This window comes from Balaenoptera borealis (genome assembly GCF_965194805.1).
Source record: "Balaenoptera borealis genome assembly, chromosome: 19".
Classification (NCBI taxonomy): Eukaryota; Metazoa; Chordata; class Mammalia; order Artiodactyla; family Balaenopteridae; genus Balaenoptera; species Balaenoptera borealis.
Genome location: NC_138878.1, coordinates 50,470,607 through 50,484,614, shown reverse-complemented (window position 1 = coordinate 50,484,614; position 14,008 = coordinate 50,470,607). Strand labels below are relative to the sequence as shown.

Sequence of the window (14,008 nt, the reverse complement as noted above, 5' to 3'; positions counted from 1 at the left end):
TATACCACGTTCTTGGACTGGAAGAATCAATATTGTGAAAATGACTATACTGCCCAAAGCAATCTACAGATTCAATGCAATCCCTATCAAATTACCAATGACATTTTTCACAGAATTAGAACAAAAAAACTTACAATTTGTATGGAAATACAAAAGACCGTGAATAGCCAAAGCAATTTTGAGAAAGAAAAATGGAGATGGAAGAATCAGGCTCCCTGACTTCAGACTATACTACAAAGCCACAGTAATCAAAACAGTATGGTACTGGCACAAACACAGAAATATATATCAATGGAACAGGATAGAAAGTCCAGAGACAAACCCACACACCTATGGTCACCTGATCATTGACAAAGGAGGCAAGACTATACAATGGAGAAAAGACAGTCTTTTCAATAAGTGGTGTTGGGAAAACTGGACAGCTACATGTAAAAGAGTGAAATTAGAACACTCCCTAACACCATTCACAAAAATAAACTCAAAATGGATTAAAGACCTAAATGTAAAGCCAGATACTATAAAACTCTTAGAGGAAAACATAGGCAGAACACTCTTGACATAAATAACAGCAAGGTCTTTTTCAAAGCACCCCCTATAGTAATGAAAATAAAAACAAAAATAAACAAATGAGACCTAATTAAACTTAAAAGCTTTTGCACAGCAGAGGAAACCATAAACAAAACAAAAAGACAACCCTCAGAATGGGAGAAAAATATTGGGTTGGCCAAGAAGTTCCTTCAGTTTTTAAGTAAAAATAAGAGACACATTTTTCATTTTCTCCAAGAACTTTATTGAACAACGTATTCACCCTTTGGTTCCACTACCTTTCGTGATTTTTCAGGCAACTTCATAATTCCATTTTCCCAAAACTTTTTATCTTTTTGAGCAAAGAACTGTTCCAGGTGCCTTTTACAGTCGTCCAGGGAATTGAACATTTTTCCATTAAGAGAATTTTGTAAAGACCTAAATAAATGGAAATCTGGAGGTGCAGTGTCTGGTGCATATGGCGGATGAATGAGAACCCAGCCAAGCTGTAATAGTTTTTGCCTGGTCATGAAAGAAACATGCAGTCTTTGCGTTATCCTGATGGAAGATTATGAGTTTTCTGTTGACTAATTCTGGATGCTTTTTGTCGAGTGCTGCTTTCAGTTGGTCTAATTGGGAGCAGTACTTGTTGGAATTAATCGTTTGGTTTTCCGGCAGGAGCTCATAATAGAGGACTCCCTTCCAATCCCACCATATACACAACATCACCTACTTTGGATGAAGACCAGCCTTTGGTGTGGTTCGTGGTGATTCATCTCCCTCGCCCCACGATCTCTTCCATTCCACATTATTATGCAGTATCCACTTTTCATCGCCTATCACAATTTGTTTAAAAAACGGAACATTTTCAATACGTTTCAGTAGAGAATGGATACGGAAATACGGTCAAGAAGGTTTTTTTTTCGCTTAACTTCGTGGAACCCAAACATCAAAGCGATTAATGTAACCAAGCTGGTGCAAATGATTTTCAACGCTTGAGTTGGATATTTTGAGTATGTCAGCTATCTCCCACGTGGTATGACGTTCATTGTTCTCAATCAATGTCTCAATTTGATCGCTATCAACTTCAACTGGTCTACCCAACCGTGGAGCATCGTCCAGTGAGAAATCTCCAGCACGAAACTTCACAAACCATTTTTGACACGTTCAATCAGTCACAGCACCTTCTCCATGAACTGCACAAAATCTTTTTTTTGCGTTTCAGTTGCATTTTCACCTTTCTTGAAATAATAAAGCATAATATGCTGAAAATGTTGCTTTTTTCCTTCCATCTTCAATATTAAAATGGCTACACAAAAATTCACCAATTTTGATTATTTTTTTTAAATGCATGCTGATATGTCACAATACAATCTAACAAAATTGTTTTGAATGAAGTTAAAGACAACTAAGCACTATTAGAGCCATCTTAGGAAAAAAATGAATGAACCTTTGGCCAACCCAATATCTGCAAATGAAGCAACTGACAAAGGATTAATCTCCAAAACATACAAAACAGCTCATGCAGCTCAATATAAAAAAAAAAAAACCCAACCCAATAAAAAGTGGGTTAGAAGACCTAAATAGACATCTCTCCAAAGAAGACATATAGACAGTTAAAAAGCACATGAAAAGATGCTCAATATCACTAATTATTAGAGAAATGCAAATCAAAACTGCAATGAAGTATCACCTCACACCGGTAAGAATGGCCATCATCAAAAAATCTACAAACAATAAACGCTGGAGGGGGTGTGGAGAAAAGGGAACCCTCCTACACTGTTGGTAGGAATGTAAACTGGTATGGCCACTATGGAGAACAGTATGGAGGTTCCTTAAAAAACTAAAAATAGAACTACCATATGATCCAGCAATCCCTGGGCATATATCCGGAGAAAACCATAATTCGAAAAGACACATGCACCCCAATGTTCATTGCAGCACTATTTTATTGAGCTCAATATTGAGCCAGGACGTGGAAGCAACCTAAATGTCCACTGACAGAGGAATGGATAAAGATGATGTGGTATACATACACAATGTAATATTACTCAGCCGTAAAAAAAGAATGAAATAATGCCATTTGCAGCAACATGGATGGACCTAGAGATTGTCATACTGAGTGAAGTAAATCAGACAGAGAAAGACAAATATCATATGATATCGCTTTTATGTGGAATCCAAAAAAAGAGTACCAATGTACTTACCTACAAAACAGAAATAGAGTTATAGATGTAGAAAATAAACTTATGGTTACCAGGGAGTAAGTGGGGGGGGGGGTGGAGGGATAAGTTGGAAGACTGGGATTAACATATACCCACTGCTATATATAAAATAGATAACTAATAAGGACCTACTGTATAGCACAGAGAACTCTACTCAATACTCTATAATGGCCTATATGGGAAAAGAATCTAAAAAAGAGTGGATGTATGTATAACAGATTCACTTTGTTGTACACCTGCAACTAACATAACGTAAATCAACCATACTACAATAAAAATTTTAAAAATTAAATTAAAAATCTCTAGTCAATAATGAGAGAACTAAAAGGTACTCTCAACATCATCTCATACCTTTTACCTCAAAGATGCAAGGAGGCTGGATCACCCCAAGCTAAACGCTGCTTATTGGGAAAACAAGAACTCAGGGCACCTGAATTCTATTTCATTGGTTTTCTTACTACAATCACTTCGACTTCTTAACTAAGGAGAATTTTTAGGAAGTGAAATAAGGAAAATGCATTGCCTTACCTTCTTAAATCAGAAAACAAAACTTACAAATAATTGTCAGTCATGTGCCAGGACAACACGAAATCACAACCCCAGGCTCATCTTCCCGGTTCTGCTTCCCATGCCTGTTTACCACCCTCTAACATTTGTTTGCTATCAGCCACAACTGGACGTCAGTGCCATGATGAAGGGGATTTTTGTCTTTTTGTTTACTGCCATATTCCCAGCACCTAGAACAGTGCTTGGCAGGTACTGTGTCTTCAAAAACTACTCAGTGAATGACTGCATAAATACCTGCAGCCCCCTTTTAGGGAAACTGCCCTGCTAGAGTGACAGTGCTTGGCATCCTGACTGTCCCATGGGACTGCCAGGCCACAGACAGGCAAACCATATGCTGACCACAGGCTTATAAAGTGGCTCAGCAGGGAGAGCTGTGCCCAACAGGGAAGAAGTGGGACAGTGGAGATCCCTGCCCTTGGGAACTGAAGTTGGAAAACACAGGGCAGCTATTCTGCAAGGGATGTGTTCTTGAGAGCCTCACATAATTCAGGACTCAAATAATTCAAGAGAAATTGTGCCAAAGGATGGAGGGTATTTCTGTTTCATGCTTAAGTCAAAGACACCTGTAGCTAATAATTCACACAGTCAGTTAACTTTGAAAAGGTGGTATACTAGGGCTTCCTCTAGCCAATAAAGAGATAATTTAAGCATCAAGAAAAATGATTACAGCTGATGAATACATTAAAAGCCATGAGTTCAATATAGTACTTAAAAATAACAAGGAGAGAAAAACAAAACAAACCTCTAGATGTAAGTGTAGATAACTAGGCACAGGAAAATTAATACGGGAAAGAATCAAGCAATTTTTCCACCTTTCCAGTATTACTTCAGGAAGCCAAACAGTTCTAACAGATGAGGGAAAGTTCTCTATGGAAGAATTCCAGCTCATGAATGCAGAAGCAATGTGAAAATGACCATTTTGCAATCATAAATGAAAGAGCTGATTTGGGCGGTGGTGGTCACTGGACAGCATTACTAGCTGACAGGAACCACAGGCGGCACTTAGGCTGCCGCCATCTGAATGCAGCAGTCAACCTCAGCATCACCAAAAGTGAGATTCTCTCCCAATTCAATACAAGAGGAACCTCACAGCACCAGTCATTCTTGGGGGAAAAAAGTGACTATAAATGTAATCAAAGCTTTATATTTATCAGTCTGCAGGAAATATAGGGGATGAAGGGAAAAGTTCACCACCACCACAAGGAAGCAACCAGGCTATACAGAACATGGAATATTTTAAAAGGACAACTTACCTGGTTTCGTTTCTTCAACAAGTAAACGGTGGACTTCCCTGGTGGCGCAGTGGTTAAGAATCCACCTGCCAATGCAGGGGACATGGATTCGATCCCTGGTCCGGGAAGACCCCACATGCCACGGAGCAACTAAGCCTGTGCGCCACAACTACTGAGCCTGCACTCTAGAGCTTGCGAGCCCTAACTACTGAGCTCACGTGCCACAACTACTGAAGCCTGTACGCCTAAAGCCCGTGCTCTGCAACGAAGAGTAGCCCCCACTCACCACAACTAGAGAAAGCCCGTGTGCAGCAACAAAGACCCAACGCAGCCAAAAATAAAATAAATAAATAAATTTAAAAAACAAACAAACAAACAAGTAAATGGCATGGAAAAAATAATGGTTTTTTTTTTAAATTTTTATTTATTTATTTATGGCTGTGTTGGGTCTTCGTTTCTGTGCGAGGGCTTTCTCTAGTTGTGGCAAGCGGGGGCCACTCTTCATCGCGGTGCGCGGGCCTCTCACTATCGCGGCCTCTCTTGTTGCGGAGCACAGGCTCCAGACGCGCAGGCTCAGTAATTGTGGCTCACGGGCCCAGCTGCTCTGCGGCATGTGGGATCTTCCCAGACCAGGGCTCGAACCCGTGTCCCCTGCATTGGCAGGCAGATTCTCAACCACTGCGCCACCAGGGAAGCCCCAAAAATAATGTTATTAATGATTATTTAGGGTGGGCTGAGGAATTCAAATCATTTCTAATTTTTCTCATAGTTTATAAATCTTTTCCTATCACACTGTTATAAAAATTCAAATTCTTCTGAGAAATGACTAACCTGCAGAGAGAAGCAGACAATGGGCACAGAGCTGAGGGTGCAGGAAAGGAAGGAGGGGCCACAATGTGGAGTAAGGAAAATAAAACACCACGAGTTGGTCAAAGTCACAAGCAACCAAAAGGGAGGCACTGGCCCTAGACTGGAAACCCCCATGCTCCCTCTGCTAAGGTCCCTGTGACGGATCTAGAATGATCCTCTGGTTCCCAGCCCCAGGACGATGGCTCTATGCCTGAATTTAGATGACACTCCATCTCCTCTTGCCCCATGTGAACCTGATACAAGAACTGTCACTTTCCATGACTAGCCCGACTCTTATGCAACCAAATGAACCTAACACAAGGCAATGATCATAAGCAGTTGAAATACTCTAAAAGTTTTTATCATCTGAGTTGCTAAAACAGTCTACATTTTGAGTAGTATTTCAAGACATGTTGTTTAAAGCACATTTAGATACATACCTGCTCTTCTTCCAACATTAGTGGTTTCATTTCTAAATCTTGACACATGCTGTTATAGAAGTCATTCATGGCACTATTTAGTTTTTGATAGTCAACGTCACTATCTAAAATGGGACTACGTCCTTTTATAATAACCCAGAAGCAACTTGGATCTTCGATCTGTAAAATTTTTAAAAGACAAAACAATGCATGATTTAAAAGTGGAACCATAAAATAATAAACCTTAGAATCACAGTAACTGTTTCAAATTTAAGTGCTCTAACAAATTCTTGACAAGTACTTCTGTCTTAAATGGTCAGATAGAAGATAAAAGACCCTCAAACTATCACCTTGTATACCTTAAACTTATATAATGTCATATGTCAATTATACTTCAATAAAACTCGGAAAAACGATAAAAGATGCAAAGATAAAACTCTAAAACACGTAACCAATAATATGTAATTTAGAATCATGTGCTGTGACTGAAAAAGCAAACAGAGATCAATGTCCTTGATCTGTACTTTCAAAATATCCATAACAAAATACAAAAGCAAGGTTCAGAACAGCGTTTTTTGTACTCTATGTCTTTCATAAGAAAGAGAGGGAAATGTGAATGTATGTACATTCTGCTCATGTTAAAATAAAGAAATGGCAGATAAACCAAAAACATACAAATTATTACCTACAGAGGAAGCCAGGAATGGGGTAGAAGGAAGAGGGATGAAAGACTTCTCTGAATGTATCTTATTATCTATTAGTGTTATTAGAAACCAAGATTTTCATCATTAGAGAAAGAATACAAATATAAAATGAAAAGTTAAATATGAATTGAAAATATCAGTAAGAGCTCATGATTTTTCAAATGTACTGTATTTCCTGTCTACTGAGAGGGCCTAAAAGCAATGACATCCCAAGATCTTGGATCCCAGATACCAGGTGACAGGAGTACATAAGCATTCTATTTTTCTGAATGTTTGAACATTTTTATAATAAATAGTTGGAAAAAAGAACAGCTGGCCATTCTGGTTCCAGTAATGGCAGAGTGGTTCATATGGACTAGCCCACCTGCAAGTAACAATGATAAACCCTGGAAAAAAAGAAAATGACAACCTGAAGGCACTGAAGAGTGACCAAAAGCAGGTGGGAGATTCAATCCTTGAAGGGAGGCAACATGGTTGGGTGAGACCCATGTTCATAAACAGCTTTTCCCCTGAAAACAGCCCCAGTCCTGGGGGTGCAGAACACAACTGAAGCAGAAGCCACCCTGTTTGTGGCTTGAGAAACCAGAGAACGGAGTCTGGGGCTGCCAGAGCAGCTGTACATGAAGGGGAGAAATGCTGAGCCACAGAGGGGAGAGCCCTGAAGTCTGCACACAAAACCCCTCAAATCCTCGGCAGAGCCTGAACTGCACGGTGAGACTCCAGGGAGTCCTGGGAGAAGCCACAGTCGGGAGGCTGATGGAAATACAGTTTCAGCTTCTGCCCACGAGAACTGCAGGACTCTGGGCACAGAGTGACTGCTCAAACCTCTGCACTAAGAGGCCACCCAAACTCACAGCATAAGGCCATGTCCCCTCTACAATGCCTGCCTGAGAAAGAACTACTTTTGTCCCAGCCAACACCTGACACAGGCCCTTGACCTTCCCTTGTCACAGAACTTACTGAAAAGGGCCTCAGCTGTGGAGCCTACCTATCCCTTTGGGATGTGTATGTATCTCCTACCACTCTGGAGTATTCCTTCTCAAGGACCTGATAACCAATTCCTTTGGGATGTAACCATCTGGAAGGACAGGGCCCCGGCCTCCCAGTCTCTGCGGGAATTCAGAAGCCTGGCCCCAGAGGCAGCGGACACAGCTGCCCCACCACAGTGACACTGACCCACCCTCTGTCATTTTCCACTGGAGCCCCTCCCCTCGTCCTCCTCACTCTCCCTTTAAAACGTCCGGTCACCTCCACACAAATTGGAACGGAACTCAGCTCCCTCCCTTACATCAGCAGTCACTGAATACAATCTGTTTTCACTGCTTTAACCAATGTCCGGCTTTGATTCTGTTTGACACTCATCACAGGAAAACGGAGTTTGGAGCAGGAGTTAAGGAGGCTCAGTAAACACCTCAGGCTCCCTGAGAACCCCTGCAGTGCCAGGCCTGAGGAGTAAAGACCATGTTGCAGGACAAAGAGAATGTGCTCTGTCAACAAAGGCAAAATCAAGAGGTCTCCAAAGAACTATAAACCAAGCCTCCCAAAGCGCTGACAGAGCACACAGTAGTTCCCAATCACCACAACCCCCAGTGTAGCATGAACAATACTAGACAGGCAAAGAAATGAGAATGCAGTGCACAGCCAAGGCAAAAAACAGCCAACAGAAAGTGAACCCAAGACTGCCCGGATGTTGAAGTGAACAGGTAAGGACTTAAAAGCAGCTATTATAAATACCATGTTCAAAAACTTAAGGATAAGATGGCTATAGTGAGTTTGTTTTTTAAAAAGGAGAATTTCACGTAAGGAATGGAAACTATTAAAAAAAAATAACCTTTGGAAAAGGGTAATTCTAGAACCAAAAAGTGAAACAAACAAAATAAAAAATTTATTAGTGGTGTGCTTACCACTCCTACTCAACATTGTGCTGGAGGTCCTAGCCAGTACAATAAGAAAAGATTGTCAGGAAAATGGGAAAAGAAGAAAGAAAAGTGTCTCTATTCACAATAAGAATATCTATGCAGAAAATTCTAAGGAGTCTACCAAAAATATACTAGAACTAATAAGTGACTGTAGCAAGATTCCAGGGTAAAAGGTCATATAATAAATTCAACTGCACGTCTATATTCCAGCAATAAAAATTGGAAATTTAAATTTTAAAAACAGTACCGTTTGCAATAGCACCAAAAAGCAGGAATTACTTAGGAATAAATCTAACAAAAAAATGAACAATTTGCATGCTGAAAGGTACAAAACACTGGTGAAATAAATCAAAGAAGACCTGTAATGCAAATATACTATGTTCATGGAACGTTAAGATTTTGACTTTCCCCAAAATGGTCTATAAAAAGGACTCAATTCCAGCAGGAGTTGTGAAATCAACAAACTATTCATGAAATTCTTATTGGAAGGGCAAAGGAACTAGAATAGCCCGTATAATTCTGAAAAAGAACAACATAGTTGGAAGACACACTATCTGATTTCAAGACTTAATGTAAAGCTGCAGTAATCAGAACTGTGTGGTACTGGAGAAAGCATAGATACATAAATCAATACAACAGAAACAGAGTCACGCATGTGTAGTCAAGTGATTTTCAATAAAGGCACAAAGGCAATTCAATGGAAGGAGGATAGTTTTTTCAACAAACGATGCTGGAACAATTAGATATATGCAAAAAAATGAACCTCGATCCATTCCTTGGATTTTTTCCATACAAAAATTAACTCACATGGATCATTTATCTAAATGTAAAATATAAGACTATAAAAAATGTTTGAGGAATACATGGGGGGAATCTTTGTGACTGTGGTTAGGCAAAGATTTCTTAGATAAAACACCAAAAGTATAATTCGTATAAGCAAAAATTGATAAACTGTACTTAATCCAAATTTAAAACTTCAGCTCTTTGAAAGACATTGTTTAGAGAAGGAAGAGATAAGCCACCAACGGGGAGAAAATATTTACAAATCACATATTCAACAAAGAACTTTATCCAATATATATAAAGAACTCTACAAAGTCAATAATAAGAAAACAAACCACCAAGTTAGAAGAATGGGCAGATCTGAACAGATACTTGACAAAAAAAGATGGAAGGATGGGCAAACAAACACCTGGAAACATGATTAACACATCTGTCATTAGGGAAATTAAAATTAAAACCACAATGAGATACCAGTAAACACCTACTAGAATGGCTAAAATGTATAAAACTGACAATATCAAGTGCTGGTGAGGATGTAGAGCACTGCTGATGGAAATGTAAAGTGGTACAGTTACTTTGAAAAAGTTTCTCATAAAATTAAACATACAGGTAATCCTACTGATTTACCCATGAAATAAAAACTTGTATTCACACAAAAACCTGTATGCAAAGTTCCTAGCAGCTTTATTTATAATCTCCCTCAACTGGAAACAACTCAAATGGCCTTCAACTGGTGACTGTATAAACAAATTGTCACATGTCCATACAATGGAATCCTACTCACTCCTAACAAATGCCACAACATAGATGAGCCTCCAATGCATTACAGTAAGTCAAAGCAGCCGCACTCAAAGGCTACATACTACTGTATGATTCCATATGCACAATCCCATTTTTATGACATTTTGGAAAAAGGCAAAACTAATAGGGATAGAAGACAAATCAGTGGTTGCCAAGGACTAGAGGTGGGGGAAAGAAATGACTACAAAGGACCACAAGGCAATTTTGGGGGGTGATGGAACTGCTCTGTATTTTGACTGTGGTGGTGATTACATGACTATGCATTTTTCAAAATATCACAGAACTCTACATAAAAACAACAAAATAGTTTATGGTTAAAAAAGATATGTAGCAAATATGGCAAAATGTTAAAATCTGGCAAAGCTAGGTGATAGATGTCCAGGTGTTTATAATATTTTCTATACTTTTTTGTATGTCTAGAGTATTTCCTAATAAAACTTGGATTTTTAAATTATTTTTCATCAAAAGTAATGATTTTTTTTAAAAGCTTCTTGTCTTCTGACGTGGCATCACCTATGCAGTATTTTACTAAAAATGTTTAACCTGAACACAATCATGACGAAACAGATAAATCCAGCTTGAAGGGTATTTTGCAAAGCAACTGCCCTTTCTCTTCATAAATTTCAATGACATCAAAGATACAAAAAAGCCAGAGAACTGACCCAAATTCAAGGGGAATAAAAGGCCATGACAATTAAATGCAATGTATAATTTTTTATTGGATCCTGGATCAGAGAAAACAAGTTACAGAATACATTATTGGCACAGTTGGAGAAATTTGAGTATGGATTTTATATTAGTGTATCAATGTTACATTTCTCAAGTGTGATAATTATATTGTGGTTATGTAAGCGAAAGTCTTTGTTCTTAGGAAACACACGCATAAGTATTTAGAGTTTACAACTAATTCTCAAATGGTTCGGCAAAAGAAGTCAACAATTTTATATAAATATATTATTAAGAAATATGCAAATATGACAAGATGTTAACAATTGTTGACTCTAGGTATAGAGTATATGGTTATTCTCAATATTGTTTTTGTAACTTGTTTTCGAGTTTGAAAATCTTCAAAATATTAAGATGGGGAAAGATGTTTAAAAATATTTTTAAGGCATCATAGATAATTTGAAGTTTCTAGATTGTTTCAATTTTTTTTTTAATCTGCTACTAAAACCTAAAAAATGTAGGCCAGGTTCAGTTTTACCCGCCAGAAGAACAAGTGGCTCAAGCTGCAATTTCTTCCATGTGCTTTACCAGGCAGGGATGGGCTCACAATTCCTCCCACCCCGTCTCTTACACCAAAGTTGGGGCCTGCTGCTTCCCGCCAATGCCATACCAGCCAATGCAGTCACCAGCCTTACACATTTTTTTCCCTGCATGTCTACGTTATTTCCATTAGAAAAGTAATATCTGTATAATATTTTGGTCCACTTTCTTCTCCTTACCTCTACCATTCAAACTTGAATACTTTATTTTTACTCAAGTAAAAGTAGAATCAACTATCTGGCATGAGAACTAAATATCTCACATCATTAAATTAATAGGATTTAATTGAATTAAAGTGTGTTCTTTATTATTTCTCAGGAATAGTAACTCATGTTTCCTACATGTTATTTCCCTTTACTTTCATTTATCTGGGTAACTATGGAATGAGTGTCTCTTTTCCCACATTCAGTAACATGAGTGGGTGTGAGTATAATTTATAACATCAGTAACTGGACTCATTGTTAATCATCAGTTCATGTTCAATTCCCCTTAGTATATGGTATTTGCATAATAACTTCAGATATTTTAGTCAAGTTTACTTTCCAACATCAATTATAAAAATTAAGATGTTAATTTTAAAACGTTATGAAAATTCCAGACTAAATAGCACTTGGCCCACTTTTGGTCATACTGTCGTGAGAGGTCCCTGGGCAGCTACTGCTTCAATCTCAATCCAGTCTCCTCAGAACAAAGCAGCAACCTGGTAAGCAGCTCCATCAGGAAAACCACTCCTGACATTCTGTTTGTGGATTTCACTGACGGTCCTGAAGTCATACACTCAGCCAGCAGAACAGCTGCTTCTACCACATTATTGAGGTCACAGCCTGCAGCTTTCAGAATCTCACCCCTATTTCCAAGCCTTGTTTAGCTCCTTCTGTCACCCCTCCTGGCACAAGCTGTCCCTTTGAAGGGTCCATACCTAGCTGTCTTGAAATGTAAGTGATCCTTTCCACTAACAAAGCTTGACTGCAGGACCAATGGCCTTGGGGCTTTCCCTGTGCTGCTCACCTTTCTGATCAAGGATGACATGACATCCCTTTCTCCCGCAGTGCTTCTGGGTCTCACTGCATTCTGCCTTCCTCACTTCTGACACAACTGCATGTTGCCTGGGCTGCTTCCTTTATATATATTTTTAATCAACACCTTTTTTTCCCTTAGCCGCATCCTAACAGGTCTGTAATGCTAGTTATGATGTTTTTATTTCTAAAATATATTACAAATACATAACTGTTAAAATTTTTTAATTTATTTTTAATCGTGATAAAATACGCATAAAATTTACCATCTTAACCATATTCAGTAGCATTAACTACATTCATATTGTTGTGCTACCTTGATCACCATCCATCTCCAGAACCTTTTTCATCTTGCAAAACTAAAACTCTATATCCATTAAACAGTAACTCCCCATGCCCCCACCCCAGCCCCTGGCAACCACCATTCTGTTTTCTGTCTTTATGAATTTGACTGCTCTAGGAACCTCATATAAGTGGAATCGTGCAGTATTTGTCCCTTTGTAATTGGTTTATTTCACTTAACATGATGTCTTCAAGATTCATCCATGTTGTAGCATATATCAGAATTTCCATCCTTTTTAAGGCTGAATAATATTCCATTGTATGTATATACTACATTTTGCTTATCCATTCATCTGTTGGGAAAAAATTTATCCACGTAAAAGCTAAATTAATCTGGAAAACTACAGCTGGTAATGGTACCACACTTGAGGAAATACTCCTATATTGGATAGAAAATTTGCTCTGAGTGTGAGCAGGGTAAGAACCGGCAGTGGGACCAGACCAGAGCTGAGGGGGTAGAGAAAAGGGTTCTTGGGTCCAACTGAGAAAAAAGGGGTTCCCAAGTTAGAGACAGTAAGAGTCCAGCAACTCCTTCCAAAGTTCTGCCCCAATGGATTTGCACATGGCAGCATCTGTACCCCCTGGAAGAGCCCTGTCTTTCTAAAGGAGAAATCAGACTATTTAGGGAAGGTGGTGGAGAGGAGCTTGCCAGTTACATCTCAAAACCCTAAAAGTCTCAGAGCAAATCCTCTGTAAGAATCAGCTGCTTCAAACGTTTGTGAATCTGTTGGTATAAACTACATAAAACAGGAGCAGGAAGGTTGATTTTTTTTTTTTTTCCTAAATGCCATCATGCCTCTCCTCTGCCCACTGAAGTATGATCTTTTCCAAAAAGTTCTTTATATTTCCTTTTCCCAATACCCACCCCTTTGCTCTGGTTTGTAAACTCCTTCCTGCAAGTACACACCGTGAACACACTATGTGCTTTCCCGGTCTCTGGCATCATTAAGGAGCACGCACCTCACTCAAAGGAGAAGCTGCAGTTCGGGTCACTCTGCGGGCCCCCTCCGGGGCGAACCCCCGCTGCGCCCCCGACTCCAAGGTCTCGAGTACCGAGGAGCCCGCGTGGGGAGGGGGTGGCCGCCAGAGTCCTGGGGCGCGAGCGGGCAGGGGTCGCCACGAGTGCAGCCGGGACGGGCGTGTGTTCGGAGAGATACAGGTCACCCACGCCCCTGTCCAATGCAGGTGGGGACCGGCCGGAGAGGACCCGCGTCGGGGGAGAGTAATAGGTCAGCGGACCGGGGGCGCGAGGGGGGACTCACCCAGCGCCGAACCGGGACCGGGAGAAGAGGTCAGAGTCCGTCCCTCCCCCTGAGGTTCTAGATACAGGACACCTACTTCAATCCGAATTTCGGAGAAA

General features: G+C 39.7%; 1 protein-coding gene and 1 pseudogene across 5 annotated transcripts in view; both read right to left on the bottom strand.

The window, feature by feature from the left end:
• The window catches only part of TDRD12 (tudor domain containing 12), an 81,904-nt gene that overhangs the window by 67,426 nt on the left and 470 nt on the right, over positions 1-14,008 (bottom strand). For 2 of the 4 annotated variants that reach the window (XM_082366452.1, XM_082366451.1), the window contains exon 2: positions 5,839-5,997. In XM_082366452.1, the coding sequence (XP_082222578.1) occupies positions 5,839-5,997 (159 nt within the window). Of the gene's footprint in view, positions 1-5,838; positions 8,604-14,008 lie in introns of those variants that run through there. The other 2 variants (XM_082366449.1, XM_082366450.1) reach the window with 1 other exon arrangement.
• Positions 8,614-13,802, bottom strand: LOC309616219 (2-iminobutanoate/2-iminopropanoate deaminase pseudogene; annotated as a pseudogene). The gene has a single exon. The product of its transcript is annotated as a 2-iminobutanoate/2-iminopropanoate deaminase pseudogene (transcript).